The following is a 22,053-nucleotide window of genomic DNA, read 5'->3' on the forward strand; positions in this document are numbered from 1 at the left end:
CACGTCTCACAGAGCGAATGCAGGAATCTGCTGGTTTGTAGGCCCCGAATCAATTCATTTCGAGGGAAAACAAAGGAAGGCAGGAGGCGTGAGCCAGATGGGAAAAATCATGGCACTTTGTAGTCAAAGCCACAGACGTGAGGGGAGGCGGGACGTTCTCCTCGCCAGGCCCTCGCCCCGGAACTCCCCGGGGTTCCCAGCTGGAGGGACCGAGGGACAGAGAGCACGGCCCGGGGCTCTGGTGCCAGGACAGGACCCCTGTCCTCTGAGGGCGGAGCGGGAGGTGAGGGGAAGGGTGGAGCCCATCAGAGCCAATGGCCACAGGGTGAGGGGCCGCTTACCCAGAGGTCACAGGTCGAGACAGAGGCTCTGGGCGGCCGAGGGTTCCATTCTGAGCTCTGTCCTTTCACTGCCATGCACCCGCGAAGGAAGAAGCCAGTCGCCCTCTCTGTGCCTCAGTAGCTTCACCTGTACAATGGGCACGTGAACAAGGGGGCGTGGCCACGCGGGCAGCCACAAGTATGCGATTAAGCAGGGGCGGGGCCACGTAAACTACCAGAGGGTACACGTGAGCCGGGGGCGGGGTGGTCACCTGCACACTGGACAGCCGGAAGTGTTCACCTGAACACAGTGGAGGGTTCTGTGAGTACATAGAACAAAATGAGAGTCACAAAATATACCGAGCAAAACGCAGCCGCAAAAGAATATGTGCTCCAGAAGAAGAAGAAAAAAGAATATGTGCTCTGATTTATTTACATAAAATGCAGGATAGAGAGATAAAGATAGTTCACAGGGTTGGACATCAGGAAGGTTGTGACTTGAGCGGAAGAAAGGGTGCGTGGAAAGCTTTAGGGGAGCAACTTTTCCAACAAGCTTTTAATTTTGCCGGAAGCAGAAATATCCCGAGAGAAGAGTCAAACGGCAAGAGCCGTGAGAAGTAGGGAGAACAGCGACTGCCCCCCCAACCTGGGCAGCAGAGACAACAGCACTAGGAACGCACCAGCGAGGGCGTCGGCTCAGGCGCCTGCAACTTCCGGCGTGGGCCCCACCCCTGGCAACCACCAGGAAGGAGGACTCGTCCACGACGGGAAGAGGCGGGGATGAGCGGTGTCTCTAAAGCCCAATGAGTCGTTTATCCTCTGGGAAGAGACGTATTTGTGGCCCAATAGGGCTCAGAGGATGAGGCCCCGCCTACAAGCCTGCGGAGCCAATCGGCTGGGAGCAGCGAGTGGGCCAGCGCCGGTTTTGCGACGGAGAGGCATGGCGGGCGGCGCCCGGGAGGTGCTCACGTTGCAGTTGGGACATTTTGCGGGTTTCGTGGGAGCGCACTGGTGGAACCAGCAGGTGAGGTCCCGTGGCAGTTGCCCCCAGCGAAGCCTTTCGGGGTCTCCAGCCCTTGCCTCCGGCTCGCCCGTCTTGCCTCCCCTCAGTCCGGCTCCTTTCCTGCCTCCTCAGGATGCTGCGCTTCATGAACGGACCGATTCCCAGGAGCAGCCGGGGGAGCTGTGCCCCGACGTCCTGTACCGCGCCGGCCGCACGCTGCACGGCCAGGAAACGTACACGCCCAGGCTCATCCTCATGGATCTCAAGGGTGAGGCGGTGGCCGGGGTCGGCCAATGCCCATTTTCTCCTTCGCGTCGGAGCCTCGAGCATCCGTTCGTTTCCGCACCCTCTGACCACACTAAGCCCCGGGGCAGATGAGTTGCCCAGGGAGAGCTAACAACAATATGCAAGAAGGCAAACCTTGATTCCGTTCAAGGCCGTCTCCTCTAGGACCGCTGGGTGGTCTTTGCCTCAGGCCTCACAGCGAAGGAAAGGAGGAAATCCAGATTCTCCTAGGCAGTGTTTCCCCCCCGCTTATGTATATTCAAGAAAGCTTGGAAGTGCCAAGTGTTGGAGGGATGGTGATGGCAGGTTTCCAGTTGATCAGAGGAAGACCAGGGAGGGACTAGGCTTTGATTTCACATTTCCTGTTGTTTTTGTGCAGGTAGTCTGAGCTCCCTAAAACAAGAAAGCGGACTCTACAGGGACAAACAGCTAGACGCTGCAATAGCATGGTACTTGTCGTTTGGAGAAGAGTGGGAGATGCTGGAAAACAGAGGCAAACCGGCTATGATCAGTCTCCAATTTCTTTAAGGCAGGGGAAGCTCACCACACACAAAGAGGAGCTCCATCCCAAGAATCCTTATCTCCAGGATCTCCTGAGTGTGGAGGTGAGGGTCTCCGCCCTGAACTGCTTTTTCAGATTGTAAGAGAAAGTTTATTATACTAAAGTTAAAAGTGAGCCATAGAAGGAACAAGTGGCTAAGGAAACAAGCTACAGAGACAAAAGAAAGGTTTAGGCAAGGACCATGCGAAAAAAGATTTGAGAGGGTGTGCTCTGGGGAGGGAGGGACAGACAGACTGCTCTGAACTTGCACACTGAGTGCTACAACCACAGTGCCTCTTCTGGGTCAGAGAAATAGAGGATTTCAATAATCTAAATGCCTTAAATAGCATTTTTGGAAGAAGCACTTTTCTTCCTAAAGTATTGTGACTAAAGCCCAGACAGTGTGGCTCAATGGTTGAGCACCAACCTATGAAACAGAAAGTCGCTGTTCGATTCCCAGTCAGGGCACATGTCCAGGTTGCAGGCATGATCCCCAGGGTGGGGAGGAGGGAGGGAGTGCAGGGGGCAACCCATCGATAGTTCTCTCTCATCAGTGATGTTCCTGTCTCTCCTCCCTTCCTATCCGAAATCAACTAAAAATATATTTTAAAAATAAATTTTAAAAAAGGACTGTGATTACATAAACAGAAAGGAGGCTGTAGGGCGTGGCCAGCAAAATCAGGGAGGATAAACTTTTTGTCTTTAGTCTGCCTGGAACTAAATATTGATTTTTCTCTTCCCTCCCAGGGAGTGCTGAGTAGTGATGGTATCTGGAGGGTCAAATCCATTTCCAATGGCAAAGGTGAGAGTTGTCCAGGTATAGTGCATGATGGGAAGTGGGCAGGGCAGGAACATGGAGATGAATTTCCTCTAATTTTCCTTTAGGTCCCAAACCACTCACCACTGCTGCAACTCCAGAGCCACTTATCCCCACCGAGGGCAGCATCCGAGTCTGGTCAGACTTCCTCAGAGTGCACCTGCATCCCCGGAGCATCTGCATGATTCAGAAGTACAACCATGACGGGTATGGGGCGCCCCAGAGGCTGTGAGGCAAGAAACTGGGTCCCCACCGACGTCGGATGGGAGATCTTGCGGAGGGGCGGGGGAGGGGGGAGCAGGACCCTGCAAGCCCCGGACTGTATTTATGCACGGTAGTGAAGCAGGTCGCCTGGAGGCTTTTGGCCAGGGGGAGAGCATCCTGAAGGAGCCCAGGTACCTGGAAGAGCTGGAGGACAGGCTGCACTTCTACGTGGAGGAATGTGACTACCTACAGGTAGCTGTGGGCATAGTGGACACTGGGGTAAACTCTTCTCATCCTACTTAAGATTTTTGAGTTTTGGAGAGCCGGAGAGAGGGAGAGAGAGAGACATTAATGTGAAAGTAACACATCAATTGGGTGCCTCCTGCACAATCTCTACCGAGAACCAGCAACCTTTTGGTGCCTGGGACTATGCTCAACCGAGCCAGACCCACCAGGCTCCTACTGTCTCATCACTCACCTCTCCAGGGCTTCCAGATCCTGTGCGACCTGCACGATGGCTTCTCGGGTGTAGGTGCTAAGGCCACAGAGCTGCTACATGATGAGTATTCAGGGCGAGGGATAATGACTTGGGGCCTGCTTCCTGGTCCCTACACTCTTGGGGTGAGTCGAACTTGGAAGGAAAAACCCAGGGTATGGAGGGTATGGAGGGAGAGATGAGGGAGTGATAGCCCAGTGAGAAAGTTGCTTAGAACAAACTCCTCTTTCTTTCAGAATCCCCAGAAAAACATCTATCGTCTGCTGAACACAGCTTTTGGTCTGGTGCACCTGTCGGCTCACAGCTCTCTCGTCTGCCCCTTGTCCTTGGGTGGGAGCCTGGGGCTGAGGCCTGAGCCACCCGTCAACTTCCCTCACCTGCGTTATGACGTAAGGCTCGATGTTCTTGTTCTGCTATTAACAGGGACTCTGTCCCACTCACCAAGTCAGTCTGTTCTTGAAGCCTCAGCTTGAACTCAGCTATGATGTGGCCTCTTAGATCACAGTCCTGTTTCTCCAGCCTTAGGCCGATTTGTCTCAAAGCCCCCAGACCTCCCTGCCCATGCTGACCTGCCTCCACTCGCTCTTTCCAGAGCTGAAAGACTCAAGTGCTCTTTTTGGAATCCTCTTTATAGGCAACTCTGCCCTTCCACTGCAGTGCCATTCTGGCTACAGCCCTGGACACAATCACTGTTCCTTATCGCCTGTATTCCTCTCCAGTTTCCATGGTTCATCTGGCTGATATGCTGAACTTCTCTGGGAAAAAGGTAGGAGGCTTTGTGAGGGGTTAGGGCAGAACTGAGAAAAGGCCCTGTAACCGATTTTGTCCTTACCTTTAAGGTGGTGACAGCAGGAGCATCCATCCCCTTCCCTTTGGGTCCAAGCCAGACCCTTCCCGATACCCTGATGCAGCTCGGAGGGGCCACCCCGTGGACTCCACTGTCTGCATGTGGGGACCCTTCTGGGACCCACTGCTTTGCCCAGTCAGTGGTGCTGAGGGGCCTAGACAAAGTATGCCACACCAGGTGAGAACTGGTGGTCCTTAGAGCCCTTGTCAGACTTCTGTTTTGTGTTCTTTTCCCTCTAATCCCTCTGGACATTCTCATTGTATTCTTCCCCCCGTCCCACTTAAAAAACAAAACAAAAAACAAAACAAAAAAACTGAGCACCATATTAAAGGTGCTTTTGTCTTTGCTCTGGCAGTCGGCTCACCCCAGGTACACCTCTGCCTTCCCTACTCCATGCTTGCTCCACTGGGGAAGAAGTCTTGGCCCAGTATTTACAGCAGCAGCAGCCTAGAGCCAGGAGGTTAGTAAAATGCTTGCTCCTGCTCTCCTTCTAGATCTGACCTCCCTTGACCCTTTCTCACTCAGCTGCTATTCTCTTGTCCCCAGTTCTTCTCATCTGCTGCTGAATCCCTGCAAGGTGGTTCCTCCTTATCCCTGCCTCTTCTCCTCAAGCCTCAGCCCGCAGGGCTTGGTTCTGGATAACCCAACAGGAGCAGGTATGTAGGAGATGAAGAAAACCAGAATTTCAAACATGGGAGTGGTTTACTCTGTCACTTTCTGAATAAAGATACTTTAAAGTCACAGTCAAACATTTCTTTATTCATTCGGTGGTTCCTGAAGACTTTTCTTCCTCTGGAGTACTGGTATACTAAGGGGACAGTACACACAATTTATTGAGTTTACTTTATAATCAAGTCAACTACAGACTCAGTCTTCCCTATCTATACAGCAGAGTCTCAGGGTGGAAGAACAATCCGTCTACAGGTCTCTCTCTTCTCTCCCTGTGGCAGGGGAGAGCATCCCAGTGCTGGGGGCCCTCTGCTCCTCTTCCTCCTTGAACCGGACCCTGGGAGACTTGGCCGAGGAACTCACCAAACTCAACCTGCGGCGCTGGGCCAGCTTCATGGATGCCGGCGTGGAGCAGGATGACCTGGGGGAGCTGCTGCAGGACCTGCGCAGTCTGGCCCAGTGCTACCAGCATGGCGACAGCCTTATGGACTAAAGTTCAAGAAAAGGAAAGAACTAGTTTACAATAAAAAGTGCTGGATGCAGAGCTATGTCTTGGGACCGGCTACACCACCATACGCACTTATTACATTTAGGATCACTGTGCCTTACATCACAACAAGTGTGTACCAACAGGACAAATTCCAAAAAGCGTAGTAAAGGAGCTGAGCCCCACTCTCCCTCAACACTATTTACACAGTAATTCTAAAGACTTCGTAACAGACGGTGAGTGAGGCAGAGAACGGCGGAGCCACAAAAACCCTCAGCCTAGCTTTGTCCTTGCCCTTGGGCCCTGCTCCTTCAGCTCCACACTGAGCTCAGAGGGCATTCAAACAAGGTACAAGCACCCTTCCCTCGTGGGGTGCGTATGGTTTTGATCCTATGCACACGACTCCCACGTGCTTCCTGAGTCTCACTCGTCCAGCTCTTCCTCAGACAGCAGGTCCCCGTGGTCAGAGAGCTGGTCTGCGTTGCTGGTGCTGGTGGCGTCGTCTTCGTCCTCCGAGCTGGCCTCGCAGGCGGTGTGGAAGAGCTGCATGAGTTCTCGGAAACGGTGGGAAACCTAGGAGGAGAGGCGAAGGTCTGTGTTCCCTGTCCCTAAGTAACATAAAGCATCACACACTGAGCTAAACAGTCTTACTTGTCCCACACAGTAAGGCTGTGAGGGATGTGTCCTCCTTAAAGATAAGGAAATTCAGGTTAAGTGGCCCAAAGCCACACTCCTAAAACCGAAACTACAAAAGGATCTGAGGCTTCCACCTCAAATCCAATGCCTTTCTCTTCCAGGACCATATAGATTACCTGAGAAGCCAGGCCTTCCTCAGCAGACCTTCACAATCCTCTCTTAGCTGGCCAACCTGCCTCTCTGGATTTGAAACTGTAGAGGGCTCCTCCCTGGCCCCCTTACCTCAGTAGGAGTCTTATTGCCTAGCTGCTGGGAGATGATTCGAAAAGTCTGGGGCTGTGCTCCTTGTTCCTGGCACATGGTAAGAATCACACGGTCAGCTTCCCTGTAACACAAATGTTGTGATTAGTCCTAAGTCAGTATCATGGATGTGGTCCACGTGCTTTACAAATACCCATCCCCGCCTACCTTGTCCACAGGACCACCTTTTCCCCGGTGGAGCTGACCTTGCTGTTGTTCGCACAAACGGTGACTTCTGTGGCCTTTGGCGGCTGCTCCCCTTCTGGACCCCTGACCTGTGTCCCACTGTCTTTAGCTAAACCTCCTTTAGGGGTTTTGGGAGAAGTCTCTGAGGTGTCAATTCCTGATGGAGATTCATGGACTGAGGACTTCTTGTCTGATGTCTTCACACCAGTTCTGCGTGCGGGCAGCCAGCTCTCTTGAGTGTCTGGTTCCCCAGACGCCTGTCTTCTCCCTAAGTCTCTGGTCCTTGGGGAAGCAGGACTCGGGAAAGAAGCAGGGGGTTCAAGAGTTCCAGAACATTGAGTTTCTGAAGCATCGCAGACCGGTGTGGAAGACTCCGGGTCCCCTGCTGCCTGACGGCCCTCCCCCTCGTTCTGAAGCCTGGGGGGTGCCTCTGTGCCGCAGGAAACCTCCGGTTTGACCTGGTCGGCCCTCGTGTTGTTTAGAACAACTCCGGTTTTGGAGGGAAGCTGAGGAGTCTCTGGTGAGCTGGGTGGTGGGCCGTCCAGGAGGAGCTGCTGTTCTGTAGAAATCACTTCTTGAGAGGACAGCAACGAGCTCCCCACCGCCAATCCTGCTTAGGAGGAAAACCAAGGTCGAACAGTGTGGACAGGGTTGAGATGCAACCAAGGACTGACTGCAAATTACCACAAGGTCACTCTGGTAAACAACTGTGACAAACTTCTAATCCATAAGAGTGAGGTAGGGGTCAGGGCTAAAGTCACATTTAAAGAATTGAGCGCCGGCCTGCTGTGGTTCAGCTGGTTGAGTGTCACCCCATGGATGAAAAGGTCTGTTCAATTCCCAGTTGGGGCACATGCCCAGGATGTGCGCTTGATCCCCAGTAGGAGGGCATGCAGGAGACAACTGATTGATTGCTCTCTCTCACTGATCAGTAACAAAACATATTAAAAAAAAAAACTTTGCCCTCCTAGCCTAATAGCTCAGTTGGTTAGAGCAGCGTAAGGCTGAGGGTTTAAGCCCCATCAGGGCACATTCAAGAAGCAACCAATGAATGCATAAGTAAATGGAACAATGAAACAATGTCACTCTCTCTAGATATCAAAAAATAAATAAAAAACAAAAAAATATCTGCCTGCCAAAGCTGATAATGCTGGAGTCTTTAGAATGCGGAAAGATAAAGAGAAGGGATTCAGAAAAGGCTGAATCGTGTTGATTTTGTAGCAATCTTAGTTCTGCAAAAGTATTAAGGCCACAGGAGAGAAAACTAAGGCTGAACAGGAAAAGCGATTTTTACTGGTTTATTACTAACAGTCCCTGAAGACTGTTATTTACCCAGGTTCAAATACATTTTTACTTGAAGTGCGTGAGAATAAGACAGAAATAAAGGGAGAAAGGCTGGATTGGCAGCCAGATCACTCACCTGAAATAGGCACCTCTCCCTTTCGGGTACTCCTGCCAGTCCTGCTCTGGGTTGCCTCAATGGTTTCTCGTTCCTCTGGGGCTTCCTCCTCCATCACATCCTTGCCCTGCCCAGCTTCCTTAGCAACAGGCATAGGACTGGCCTCTCGGTGGGGGCTGCCACCCACCAACTCATGGGGCTCCTTGCTCTTGTAGGATTTGCTGTCATAGACCTGCAGGGATGGCCTTGTGGGTCAGGGGTCTCCTGACCTCCTTTGTCTTAGGGGCCAAAGGAAGACGCCCTGTTGTGATGCTCAGTGAGTCAATCAAGATGCATGCCTGCGTCAAGGATTTTACATGCCCAGAACACAATACTGAATTCAACAACCCCTCTACCTAAGGACTGTTTGCTGCCAACCAGCCCTACTCTACCTAGAGAACCAGCATTACCTGACCCAGGCTGATTTCATTAACAAATAATATCTAAGAAGGAACTATTTGAACTAATTGATTTTTTTTTTTTTTTTCAATTCCAAAAATTTTATCCACAGAATTCTCTTTAAAAAGAAAAATCTGCCAGACCAGTGTGACTCAGTGGTTGAGCTTCGACCTAGGAACCAGGAGGTCACAGTTCGGTTCTTGGTCAGGGCACATGCCCAGGTTTCAGGCTCAATCCCCAGTAGGGGGTGTGCAGGAGGCAGCTGATCATTGATTCTATCACTGATGTTTCTCTCTCTTCCTCTCCCTTCCTCTCTGAAATTAATAAAAAATATATATTTTTAAAAAAAGCAAAATCCACAATGTATTTTTAAAAGACTCTATTTTTCATCTATGAGTGCATACAAGGTTCACATTTATGGTAGCAAACAATACCCAACAGTAAGGCAGCCTGGTGGCTGACCTTGGTAGGCAGTTCGGAAACCTCTCGGGACAGCCCCTGCCCTCACCTTGCTGCTGCAGTGGCTGCAATTTCTCCTTTTGCTCTTCTTCAGTTTGGAATCAGGACCTCCTTCGTGGCACGCACAGGCACAGTCCTTGGCACCATCTGGCCACTCAGTCTCCTAGGAGAAATCTGGGCTTGGTTAGCTGCCAAGTATTTTGGTAGCAAGAGAGAATTATCAGTTTGCTCTGGCCCTGCCAAATCCATCTTTTCTTTTATTATATACCATATCTTTATAATGCCTGAGGAAATCAATGTCTAATCTCGATTAAAGCTTATTATGAATCCCTAAACAATTCTTAGATGACCTCAAAACTAACATATCCCAGTTGCCTAGATGTTTCAAGAAATATTCAAGTCAAATATAATCTGAGGCAAAAACACTGGGGAGCTCCAATGTAAGGTATGATCTACTCACTCATCTGTCTTTGTTTCTGTCTCCCTGGGCTTTGAGCTCTCCCCTCCCAATCACCTTGAGAGAGGCTTTGTACATATGGAAGGCTCACTCAATGATACCCTCTATTTAATAAACCCCAAGACACAAGTACCATATTTATTCCCATTGATGATGAAAAAACGGAGATATTAAATAAATTGCCCAAGGCCATTCAGCTACTAAGAAGTTCTTCCCTGAGAAATAGTAAAAAACACGGAGTAAAGGGACATGGATTAAAAAGACTACTTCTTGACGTAGTCGGTTAGGCTTAGTGAACAGAGCTTTGGCCTGCAGACTGAAGGGTCCTGGGTTCGATCCCGGTGAAGGGAACATACTTCAGTTTCAGGCTTGATCCCTGACCCTGGTCAGGCATTGCAGGAGGCAACCAATCAATGTGTCTATCTTACATCAATGTTTCTCTCTCTCCCCCCGCCTCCCTTCCATTCTCTAAAAAAATCAACAGAAAAATATCCTGGGGTGAGGATTAAAAAGAAAAAGGGGGAAAAAAAGAAAAGAAAAAAAAAAGACTACTTCTTGCTCAGCTGGTGTGGCTCATTGGTTCACCCTCAACCCATGAACCAAGATGTCACAAGTTCAATTCCTGGTCAGGTTACATGCTGGGTTGCAGGCTCAATCCCCAGTAGGAGGTGTGCAGGCAGCAGCCAATCAAATCAATGTTTCTAACTCTTTGTCCCTCTTCCTTCCTCTTTCTCAAAAAAAAAAAAAAAATTAAAAAAAACAATAAAAACGTATTTTTTAAATAATAAAATAAAAAGACTACTTCTTGAAGAGCATTAGAGAGCAGTGTGAGCAGACGCTGGAGCTGGATTACCTGGGTTCATATCCTAGCATTGCCACTTATTAAATATGAGACCCTGGCAATGGCCTCTCTCTGCACTTCAGTTTCCTTTTCTGTAAAATGCAAATAAGAGCAATCTCTTCATAGGATTCTTGTGAGAATTAAATGAGTGGATAATCCATTGAAAATATTTCCAAGAGACACATATTTTGTAATACACCTAAGGACTAGCCATTATCATTATTACAATGGGCAATCTTAGTTATATTTTTTCACAGAAAAGAAAAAGTTAAGGCCCAAGGGCAAGAGAAATAGCTCGGAACTAGAAAGAAAATGGGAAACACATCCTTCTAATGAAGCCTCTTCAACAACACTCAGGCAGGAACTAAGTCTTGATTAGAGAAAAACGGACAATCTCCAACAACCTGGTGTACCTTATCGTGATTTTGTACCCCGATCTCCTTTCTTCTTTTGTTCTTTGGGGCTGTGGGTATCTTGGGAGGTTCCTCTTCCTCTTCCACATCAGGCAGCGCCACCTCTTCAAAGCCATCAAACTGGGGAGAAGTTGGTGCCACTCAACACAGGCTATGGTCAGATTATCCCTCCCTTCACAGCCCTAGAGCAGCCTCTGGCTTTTACCTCATATTCCTTCTCTTCCGTCCAATTGATCTCTTCGAAGTCACCCATCCGGCTAGCTGCTGGGCGCAGATGGTCAAAGAAGATGGAGAACTCATCCTGCAGGTGGTCGTGGCCCTTGAGGAGGTGCCACATCTGCGTCTTGAGCTAGGAAGAGTTGTAGAGGGAAAGGTGAAATCCCCAGACCCTCTCTAGGCCATATTCCAAACCAGTCCCAGACACTTCTACGCTCTATTTTTCTAATCAACTGGGAGACACACAGAAGCCTCTCTTTGATAGAAAAAAGTGTTTAAATTTCCTCTCCCTCCTTGCTTGCCTACACAGGAGGAGTCTACAATAGGTCTGATTCCCAATAACAACACTCTCTATCCTGCCCTACTGATCTCCAGGTCAGGCATTAACCCAAGCAGAGCAATAAGCCTCTTCTGGGCCCCACCATCCCCTCCTTCCTTGAACATCAGTCAGGATCTGGTTTCAGGTGGCAATCAACCCCTATTCCAGTGTATTATGCCATAGACAAGCCTTAAAAGGTCCTTGGCTTCTTCATCTCTTCTAGAAGTGCATGGTACCCCAGAAGCAAGAGGATATGGGCTAAGTTAGGGAAAGGGGGAAGGGAAGGGCCTAAGGCCTAGATGAAAACGGAAAGGATAGGAAAAAGTACCTCAGTAATCTCCTGGGGCAGGCAGTCCGCACAACCTTGGAGGACCTTGATAATCTTCTGGTGATGTGACGGGTTCTCCGCAAAGCAAATTTCAAGCTGCCGGAGAAACTTGCGACTCTTCTCAAAAGCCTGCTGCTCCTCAAACTACCAGAGCGAAAAGAGAGCAAAAGAGGAGTCACCTCTACAGCCAGAGCAGGATGGGAGGTTCTAAGCATAAGAACCAAGAAAAAACGGTTGGAGGAAGAGAGGAAGAAAGGCTCCGTTTACAACTGTGTGATCTTTTTAAAGACCTCGAGCATCACCCATCCACCTTGGGTAACCGGGGTCTACTGACCCAAGATAACTCTGATGTGAATGGAAGATTCAAGAGATGTATGTACAGATCTCAAGGTGTTTACCGTTTCATGCACTGTGAAATCAGACACTCAAACTGATGTAGCATTCATTTTACAAAGAATTTTCACCTATGCACTCATTTGATTCTCATAATACAGAAAGAGAAGATCGGCATGATAGGTATAATCATTCCATTACCACTTATCTGCCTTAAGACTATCAGAAAATTATCATTATATCCTTTATTCCTATCTACTAGTCATGACAAAAAAATGAGAACTACCAAGATATCCCTCATGTTTAGGTACTTATTCTCCATTTCAAATATCACCTTATCACTGTGGCCCTCCCAACCCTCTATGTATAAAACTGCAGCAGCCTACCCCTCAACCATTTACCTACTACTCACTATTCCCCTTTTCTACTTTATTTTTCTATAGAGCATTATTACTATAAATCATTATATATATCTTATAATTTTTATAACATACAAGGCAGGACAAAAGTAGGTTTATAGTTGTTCATATGGAAATAATACAATAATTAACAAATAAATAATATAATAAACTGTGTTTCACATACTCACAACTATAAACCTATATTTGCCATACTCTGTATATATATTTACAATAATGGATTTTGCAGTTTGTATGGTAAATGGGAACACTGGCCCTTTCTCATGCTCCAACTCCGCTTCCCACCCTGTGGGAATATCCAGAAGGCCATCTGTAGGTGGACTGTGAGACCTTCGGAGGTTGGCCAGCAATTCAGACTAAGAAAGGCCAAAGAGAAACTGCTTCTAGATGTGAGCCCGGATTGCAAACAGCTAGTGTTTTGATCTCACACGGCTTGCCCCTGGGCATGACCCCCTTCCCCTGCATGACCCATTTTGCTTTACTTTCCGTACTCTATTATAAAACCGTGTGCTGAGAAAGTCTGGGTGGTGGTTAGACAATAGCACCAGCTGGCTGCCCCCCAGTGTGGCCTATCAGCAAGCCAGATGGGACTAGATGGAAACCATCACAGGTGGAAGCCAGTGCACATGTCAAGTCCTAAAAAACTCATGTCTTTCACAGCTAGTCCTCAGGGTTATTTCTTTAGAGTCCACAAATACCCTAAGGTTTTCTCAGACCTCAGCACTTTACATAACACTGTTTATCATCTGACTTTCCCCATGAGAATGTAAACTCCATAGGGTAAGGATTTTTTTATAATCACTGTAGGCATAGTAATTATATGCCTGACACATTAAATATTTGTTCAATGAATGCCTTTTTACAACAATGAGGAGCAATAGGCATATGATCTAGCTAAGGTCTTCACTGGCAACTGAAGGTAAAATCCCCCTATTCCCTATGTAACGTAATTGGGAGAATAGAACTGGGAAGATCATCCTTTGAAAAGGAGGCTCTTACCACTTGGTGCTAGGAGAAGGCTATCTGTTTGGAAATGGTTGGGAGATTGGAAAAGTGTTAATTAAATTTATTCAAATCCAATCTCGCTCTGACCCAGGACTCCCACTGTGCGGTCTTTGCCCATCTACTCACTAATCCGCAGGCCAGGGCTTGCTCGGGCAACAGGAAAGCAGCAAAGTCCTTCAGCAGCTGAGGCCAGTCTTGGAGAAGAGTTTTCAGGCTTTTGTAGAGATCCACCGCTGTCTGCCTCTGAGTACTTGACTCAAATTCGTAGATAACCTGAAGGAAGCCCTCATACCTGCCAGGGATATGCTGCAGGGCCTCTCGTACCTGGACAGGAAGACTAGCAATCAGTACCCTTTTTTGCATTGCAACAAAAAACAGCAATACCAAGAAAGGAGAAGAGTTATTGTTAGAGAGCTCGAAGAATTGTCCTTCCTCTAACAAGTCCTAAGATCTTACCATTAATGGAAGACAATGAGCAAGGTGCATACATACAGCTCCTTTTCTGCTAGTGGGCAACTGAAAAGCCATTTTCCCCACAAAACGAGGTAATTTTTTTCTAGCTCACAGCCCTAGCCTCTCCTTCCTGATTTCAGCTCCGTACTGAAATAGATAAGTATTTAATCCATATATTTCAGCATGGTATCATCTGAGGGTAACTGATACAAAATTAGGGTTGTTAGTAAATATTAGGAAATAAGAAAAAGTCATGACTATTACTGCTAATACTCCACTTTACTTGGGGGGGGGGGCGGGGGGGAGGGGGAGATAAAGGAACCAGGTGGTTAGCAAAAGAATGATACAGCTAGCCAGGACAACTTCAAGGAGCAGGTTGGTTCATCTCTCTGAAGATCGGGTGCCTGAGATCCACTCTCTGGCAGTGTACCAAGGGCTCAGTAAGGGTCCTATTTTAGCTTACCCAGTGAAGTCACAACCTCTTACTGATGATGGTGGTGTCCATCTTTCCCCAATTTCTAAGCAAGAGAGAGATGATGCTAAGGTACTAACAATAAACCTGCTTAAAACTGAATTCCATCTCCTTATGGTTCTCCCACAGATCTTTAGGTAATTCCAAGAGAGCAAAGGCAAAGGCATAGAAGGCTGTTGTGGAGCCTGAAAAGCATACTTCATTTTAAAAGCATCTTCCTTAAAGGAGTAGCCTCATTCAGAGGGAACGGCAGTACAGGAAGTAGCATTTACCTACCCTCGTCAGATAAGCCTGAGCAAAGGCCAAATCCTTCTGCTCTCTGAGTGGATCCCGCTCGAGAATGTTCTCATCATACAGCAACAGCAGTTTGGACGTGTCCTTGCTGGCTCGGGCCCGACTGCCCCTCTTATTCCGAGCTCGATGGCTGCTCCGGCCCTTCCCAGCAGCTTTGATGCTCTCTCCTTAGAGTACGTGAGAAAAAGAATGTTTCTTCATCCCTGCAACCCCTACTCTTCCCATTCCGCCACATGCGCCCACTCCTGCAAACTCTTTAAATGGTATGGAACAAATCAGGAGAGAAGCTTCTGGGAAAATGGAATGAGGCATATCTGTCTTTCTCAAGGTCAGCTTTATGCAGCATCAGCAATCTTAAGAGTGAGTACGGCCGAAACCGGTTTGGCTCAATGGATAGAGCGTCGACTTGGGGACTGAAGGGTCCCGGATTCGATTCCGGTCAAGGGCATGTACCTTGGTTGCAAGCGTATCCCCAGTGGGGGGTGTGCAAGAGGCAGCTGATCGATGACTCTCTCTCATCGATGTTTCTAACTCTCTATCTCTCTCCCTTCCTCTCTGTACAAAATCAATAAAATGTATTTAAAAAAAAAAAAAAAGAGTGAGTATGGCATACATCGAGCTCTCAAGGGACTATGTCTTGGTGAGGAATAAGCAGAGCTTTCTGAAATAAACATAGCCGTTAGCCTCATATATGATAGATGAATGAAGAACCAGGATAGCCTGGCTGGTGTCTCAATAGATTGAACATCCTCCCATGAACCAAGAGATTCTGGGTTCAATTCCCAGTCAGGGCACATACTTGATCCCCAGTAGGGCGCAAGCAGGAGCAGCCCATTGATGTGTCTCTCTCATTGATGTTTCTCTCTCTCTCCCCTTCTCCTTTCCTCTCTGAAAATCAATAAAAACATATTTTAAAAAAACAGTATAAAATTTAGATAAATCTGATACAAATCTAACAGCTGATGAGAATAAAATTTTAAATTTCTGAGCATCTCGTCTGTAAAGCACCAAGTTAAACCTCTGTTTGGGGGAAGGGAAGTGGCAGGAGTGATCCAGAGGATTTTTCTGAAAACTTGCCACCTGGTTTACAAGCTAGCCACTCTGCACACGTCTTTACACAAGAGGCCAACTGAGAGCTGCCCTTCATACAGGCTTGCCAAACTCACCTGGTGGGGTCCTGCTGGTCTCTTCTGGAGCAGTTTGAGGTGAGGCAAAGGTAGCAGGAGGTTTCTCAGCAGTGTCTCCTATGGCTTCATCTGCCATTCCATCCTCTTTCTGCAGGCTTTCCATTCCTTCTGCTTCTGCTTCTTCCTCCTCCTCTTCTTCAGGCTCAGAGTTCTCCTCCTGAGAGTTCTCTTCCTCAGACTCACCTTCTTGACTCATGCGCCTTTCAGATGCGAGCCAAGTCAGTTTCTCCATTGTTTCCTGCAACCCTCACCCCCCAAAGAGCGTTCATAAGGGCTGGTAATGGCTCACCAAGTGCCGACTGCAGTTTTTGGAGGAACTGACGTTAATCATTTCGGGGTGGAGGGGGGCGCCGCACGCACATATGGCAGGGGGTGAACCAGGAGTTACCACAATTATCAGAGCTGGTTGTCTAACTTATGGAGTCACAGGTGTGGCTGGGAATCCTGCCTGACGGGGGGGGGGGGGGGGGGGGGAGTTTGGAAAGGTCCCCTCTCCCCTAAAGATAGTTTTCCTTTGCCACAGTCCACACTTATGATCCATTTTTTAGGCATTTAAATTGTGCTTAGGTGATTCAATGAAACATTTAAATGTGTTTAAGTAAAATATAATGTAAAATATAATGAGTCAAATTTCACCCTTTCCCTCTCCTCTCACTGCAACCCAAAATTTTTATTTCAAAAGTCAAATAAAAATGATTTTAGGAATATCTATAGTGCAACAACCAAGGTGACCTATTGATATTACTGAGTCCACAAAATATATGAGAATATTTCCCAACTCTCACCTGGAGTTCTGGGACAGAGAGCACAGATTCCTCAGAAGCTGAGGACATCTCATCTTCCTCATCTTGGGTAAGGTCATCAAAGTCCTCTTCCTCCTCTTCCTCTGGCCCGTCCTTCTCTCCTCCCGTTTCTGGCCTCGCTGGGGTCCCTGCTAACTGGCCATCGATGCTGGGTAAGTCTTCAGGTTTCCCGGGGAGGTTGCTGAGCACCACTTCAGGGTCAATGGAGGAAGAAGCATTCTTTGAGGATTCTTTGCTCCCACTTCCTGAGTTTCCTCCATCAGGAGGCTCTTGAGCAGCTGACGGGGTTTTAGCTAGTTGATTCCTCTCCTCCTCCTTTTGTAAGACTGTCTGTTTCTTTGCTTCTCTTGCACTGCTTGTCTCCTCACTTGGGAAGCCAGTGTCCAGTTCCACAGAGTATTCTTCTTTGACTTCATCACAACCAGTGTGCTTCGGGGTTGCCCGGGGGACTTCCTCCCCAGGATCGTTAGGTTCCATCTTGACAGTTTTCTCTACATTTTCAGGAGAGCTTAGAGGTTCTTGGAAGCCCTGAGGCAGTGGTTCCACAACTTGCCTCCCCTCCTCTGTTTTCACAACAGTCCAGACATAGGCACTGTTCTCCGACAAGTCATCCTGGCACACGCCATCTGATGGCAGAGGTCCTGGGCTGTGCTCCTTTTTGGGGAAGGCAGAGGCACAGAGAGGAGGTGGGTCCTGGGGTTCTACTTTGGGTACCAGGCCTGGCAAGGCATTTTTCCCTTCATCCGAAGGACAACCAACATCCATACTCACTTGGGCCTTCTCTTCAGAGGTGGACTGTACAGGAAGATTCATAGAGTTGCCAGAAACAATTAAGGGTGGGAGGGAGGAGGCTACAAGGGGCTGGTTCAATGGACATGGGAAGGAAGTAGGGTTAACCAAGAGTGTGGTGATGGGAAGGGTCTGAGAACTCTGGGCCACAGCTGCATTGACAGGCTGAATCATGTTGCAGCCACTGCCAAGGCTCACAACCTTCACAGTGGTGGCAGGAACAGTGAAGATGACAGGTGCAGAGTTGATGAGGGGGACAGACTTCAGACAGAGCGAGGCCTTGGTCCCCTTTTTCTTTGGGCCTCTCCGTTTCGCATACGGCTTTCGGAACTTAGAAGGGGCAAGTGAGGGCAGCATTATCTTGGGCACGGGAGCAGGGGAGAAGAGGGTCTGGGGCTCAGACAGAGGGAAGCTGGTCCTGGCCTCAGGGGGTATAGTAGGCAATACTGTTGAGGACTCAAAACTATCACCCCCAGTGACCCTCAGTTGAGGGACAGCTGGCACTGTCTGTAAGACCGTGGCTGGCTGGATCGTTTGAGGAATCCGGACCACCATTTTGCTCGGAGGGGCTTCTGACTGAGTTGACCTGGGTGGCATTTTCCCAGAACTGGAGGTAGGCTGGAGAGAGGGGCTGGGTCTAATAAGGAGGGGCTTCAGGGCTGATGACCGCTTCTGTCTCCAGCCCTTCTTGGAAAAACAGTTGGCAACTGGCTTCAGTTTCAGGACTACACCCTTAGGCAACAGCAGTGGGTACCGAGTCTCACTTCCCAACTCCACGCTGGTTTTTCCTACATCTGGGTCCGGCTTGACCTCAGTGGTGCCCGTCACATTTCCTGCCTCTCTGGCACCATCAGCTACGTGCTGCATTTCCTCCTGGATGGATGGCAGACTGGCCTATTGGGAACAGAAACACTCTGATCTAGCATACGTCAGAATCTGGTAAAAAATAAAATGGGGTTTTCTAGATTTTAGGAACTTTGTCAGGACAGTCTCAAGGTAATCTTTTCAAGAGGGATTTTTTTGCACAATATCAGATTTCTACAAAGACTACATTCCTACTGCATTAGAAGACTACATTCAGAAACTCTTCTCTGAATTTCCTGTAAGAAATTAACATTTACCCACCTGTGGGGAGGAAAGAAGGAGAGAAGGATATTTCTTAAATCCTAGAAGTGTAAGGTGGAACTGATGTTTCTGCCAGGTTTTTAGTGACCTTCTGCCTCTGGTCTCTGAAGAGGAGGGCTTACCTTTAACCAGAATGGAAGCCGGTGTTCTTCCCTCTCTACAGGCGGCTTCCACTGATGTGGCTGGATCTCTTCACAGCACTTCCCGAAGATGGGCAGCTGTTTGGTCTTCTTATAAAACTGAGCATGAAGAAATGAAGCATGAGTTACATTTCTTTCAAAAACACTGCTCTCTGTCCGGGTAAGGAGTGGGGTGGGCAGCGGTTTGACTGACACAAACACACTTACACACATGTATTTAAACAGCATGTACTGAATGCTTCTGCATTTAAAGTTAATCTCTAATTAGTAAAGATTTTACAATTATTCAACGCCTTTTAACTGATAATCTCTATTCAGGTCACCAGGAAGGGAAAAGTTTAGGTCACTGAGAAAAGGAAGCAGATGGTCAGAGAAATCTTATTTAAAATGATAACAACAGCAAAATTTTCAAGGCTAAAAAGCAGATGGAGCCCTGGCTGGTTTAGCTCAGTTGATAGAATGTCAGCCCCCAGTCTGAAGGATCTCGGGTTTGATTCCGGTCAAGGGCACATACCTCGGTTGCATGCTCGATTCCTGGCCCGGGGACTACATGGGAAGCAACCAGCCCAAGTGTCTTGTTCACACCCATGTTTCTATCTTTCTGTCTCTCCTTCCCTTCCACTCTCAAATAAAAAATCAATGGGAAAATAGCCTCAGGTGAGGATTAAAAACAACAAAAAAAGCAGATGGATGAGTTTCCAAATTAAGACATAGGAAATGAAGAAAACCAAATCCCATGTGGAAGAAAGTTCACAACCAACAAAATTGATGTCAGAGTTTAGCAAAAGGCTAAGACACCTTCTCCTCATTGAATTGGAGGAAAAGCTACAACTAAAATTAGGTAAAGATGAAGACAGATTAAATCTGTTGAAGAGCCAAGCCCCCATCCCCTCTCCCATTGTGTGGAGTAGGCACGCCCCACACTGCGGATTGAGCCCACAACCAGAGAATGTGCCCTTGACTGGAATCAAACCCGGGACCCTTCAGTCTGCAGGCCAATGCTCTATCCACTGAGCCAAAACAGCTAGGGCCAATCAAGCCATGCCGAAACGGGTTTGGCTCAGTGGATAGAGTGTCGGCCTGTGGACTCAAGGGTCCCGGATTCAATTCCGGTCAAGGGCATGTGCCTTGGTTGTAGACATATCTCCAGTAGGGGGTGTGCAGGAGGCAGTTGATCAGTGTTTCTCTCTCATCAATGTTTCTAACTATCCCTCTCCCTTCTTCTCTGTAAAAAATTAATAAAAAATTTTTTTGGTTTCTTTTTTTAAAGTGGAAGCCACTTTTTGTTACCTGTCCTGTATTGACTAGCAACATCTGGCCCTTTCCTTCCTTGTAAGATAAAATAAATTTCTTCTCTGCATCTATCTCTTCTTTTAGTTGTGAATTCTTTCACAGCCTGAGCCTCCAGCCAAAGCCTTAGTAAGTCCCCAGGTAGAACTTGCAGGAAACACTTACTTTGAAGATGTTGTCAGGAGCTCTGTTCATGCTGCGGTTCTTGATTCTCACTGTCAGTTGGTGGGCAGTCTTGCAGGTTAGAAGGTACTTGCTGATTAGAGGCTTAGGAAACTCGGTCCCTTCAAAGTGCTTTAGTCCTAAAACTAACAAACTGAGAAAGAACAATGACTCGAAATCTCACTTCACAATCCATTCTTCTAAAAAGGCTCCCCAGACTAACTCCACATTTTACAATCCACTTTTTTTACATCTAATTCTTGTATAAGTTTGTGACTATTCAACAAAAAATTTCAGATATTTACTGAGTGTTAATAAGTACAATGAACAATACTCAATAAGAAATTCACACTGTGTAGACTGTAGAAAGAGGAAACCCTAAGTGTAAATCACTAATGAATGTCAGAACATGTGAGTTTTCATATTTTGTATTCCTTTGAACTTTGTATTCAAAGGAAGGAGGATGGCTGTAATAAAACAAATATAAAAAACAATGGGCACCATGTTAAGCATATGAAGTCAACACCAACCCTACCTCCCATGACATAATCTATTATGGTAACCTATGTACATATTTTCTGATGGCAATAGGGCAATACACATCAAGAGCCATAAAAAATATCCCTAGCCTTTATGGCATAACCTCACTCTTGGGAATTTACCGGAAGGGATGAACACCAAAGATTTTCAAAAGCTCTATGTATAGCCCAGCCAAAGTGGCTCAGTTGGCTAAGCATTGTCCTGTGCACCGAAAGGTTGCCAGTTTAGTTCAGGTAAGGGCACATACCTGGGTTGAATTTGATCCCTGGTTGGGGCAGGTACAGATGGCAACTTGCAACAGATTGATGTTTCTCTCTCACATAGATTGTGTGTGTGTGTGTATGTGCTTTCTCTCTCTCCCTCCCCCCGCCCCCCCTCCATTCCTCTCTCTAAGCATGTCCTCAGGTTGAGCTTAGAAAAAAAAAAAAAAAAAAAAAGCTCTAAGTGTACAAAGATCTTTGGTGAAGCCTCACTCACAACTGCAAAACAGCAGAAGGGAGAAAAGTAGCAAATGAAAGAAATATTACAGGGCCATTAAATATTGCTTTTAGCTGTAACAGATTTGGCTCAGTGGTTAGAGCGTTGACTTGCAGACTGAAAGATCCCGGGTTCGATTCTGGTCAGGGGCATATACCTTGGTTGCGGGCACATCCCCAGTGGGGGGGGTGCAAGAGGCAGCTGATCGATGATTCTCTCTCATCCATGTTTCTAACTCTCTATCCCTCTCTCTTCCTCTCTATAAAAAATCAATTAAAAAAATATATATATATGTTTAAATATTGCTTTAAAGGATAATATACAAAAATAATAAAAAGAAAGCTGTTACAGCAAATAGAAAAACCATTTTAAAAAGATGTCAGGTTAGCCTTGGCGGTGTTCTAGTGGTTAGAGTGCTGGCCTACACACCTAAGGGCTGTGGGTTCGATTTCTGGCACGTACCCGGGCTGCAGATTTGATCCCTGGCCCTGGTTGGGGCTCATATGGGAGGCAACCAATCAATATGTCTCCCTCACATTAATGTTTCTCTTTCTCCCCTCTCTGCCTCCCTTACAATCTCTAGAAATCAATGGAAAAAATATCCTTGGATGAGAATTAACAAAACAAAAACAACAAAAAGACAAAGTTTAAAAAAGGCAAAAAAAATGTATTTAAATCGCCAATAATTACACAAGAAATGCAAGAGAAAAATCATTATCTTGGGGTGATTAGAATAGTGCATAAAAATTTTTTTCCTTTGGAAAATTTCTTCTAATAGTACATCTTACAAGATTGTTCTTTACAATCAATAAAAGACAAAACATAATTTAAAATGTTTGGAAAATGTGAATAGTATTTGGCAATGCTGAAACAAGCACATATTACATAACATTTTAACAACCA

The 22,053-nt window shown here is 47.2% G+C and overlaps 2 protein-coding genes across 11 annotated transcripts in view; one reads left to right on the forward strand and one right to left on the reverse strand.

Annotated features, from left to right (window-relative positions):
• Positions 1–1,223: 1,223 nt before the first annotated feature.
• On the forward strand, positions 1,224–5,726 carry MSTO1 (misato mitochondrial distribution and morphology regulator 1; the record flags this gene model as incomplete). Of its 2 annotated transcripts, XM_084866788.1 has the most annotated exons (14): positions 1,224–1,344; positions 1,456–1,591; positions 1,988–2,057; positions 2,138–2,213; positions 2,897–2,951; positions 3,035–3,173; positions 3,305–3,422; positions 3,657–3,791; positions 3,903–4,055; positions 4,301–4,432; positions 4,506–4,690; positions 4,869–4,973; positions 5,060–5,169; positions 5,464–5,726. In XM_084866788.1, the coding sequence occupies 14 exons, from the start codon at positions 1,261–1,263 to the stop codon at positions 5,673–5,675; spliced, it is 1,710 nt and encodes a 569-aa protein (XP_084722914.1). In that variant the 3' UTR covers positions 5,676–5,726. The 2 variants fall into 2 exon arrangements, with proteins under 2 accessions (XP_084722914.1, XP_084722913.1); XM_084866787.1 differs by having other exon boundaries at positions 1,261–1,591.
• Positions 5,252–22,053, reverse strand: part of GON4L (gon-4 like) — a 48,572-nt gene continuing 31,770 nt past the window's right edge. For all 9 annotated transcript variants that reach the window (XM_084866677.1, XM_084866684.1, XM_084866680.1 and 6 more), the window contains exons 19-32: positions 20,137–20,287; positions 18,664–18,780; positions 16,610–18,310; positions 15,804–16,062; positions 14,620–14,804; positions 13,545–13,742; positions 11,662–11,805; positions 11,004–11,147; positions 10,799–10,918; positions 9,137–9,250; positions 8,212–8,422; positions 6,774–7,401; positions 6,588–6,690; positions 5,252–6,242 (exon numbers count right to left, since the gene is read on the reverse strand). In XM_084866677.1, the coding sequence (XP_084722803.1) occupies positions 6,093–6,242; positions 6,588–6,690; positions 6,774–7,401; positions 8,212–8,422; positions 9,137–9,250; positions 10,799–10,918; positions 11,004–11,147; positions 11,662–11,805; positions 13,545–13,742; positions 14,620–14,804; positions 15,804–16,062; positions 16,610–18,310; positions 18,664–18,780; positions 20,137–20,287 (4,225 nt within the window). In that variant the 3' untranslated portion in view covers positions 5,252–6,092. The remainder of the gene's footprint in view (positions 6,243–6,587; positions 6,691–6,773; positions 7,402–8,211; positions 8,423–9,136; positions 9,251–10,798; positions 10,919–11,003; positions 11,148–11,661; positions 11,806–13,544; positions 13,743–14,619; positions 14,805–15,803; positions 16,063–16,609; positions 18,311–18,663; positions 18,781–20,136; positions 20,288–22,053) is intronic.

This window comes from Pipistrellus hanaki (assembly GCF_964339955.1).
Source record: "Pipistrellus hanaki genome assembly, chromosome: 18".
NCBI classification, from domain to species: domain Eukaryota; kingdom Metazoa; phylum Chordata; class Mammalia; order Chiroptera; family Vespertilionidae; genus Pipistrellus; species Pipistrellus hanaki.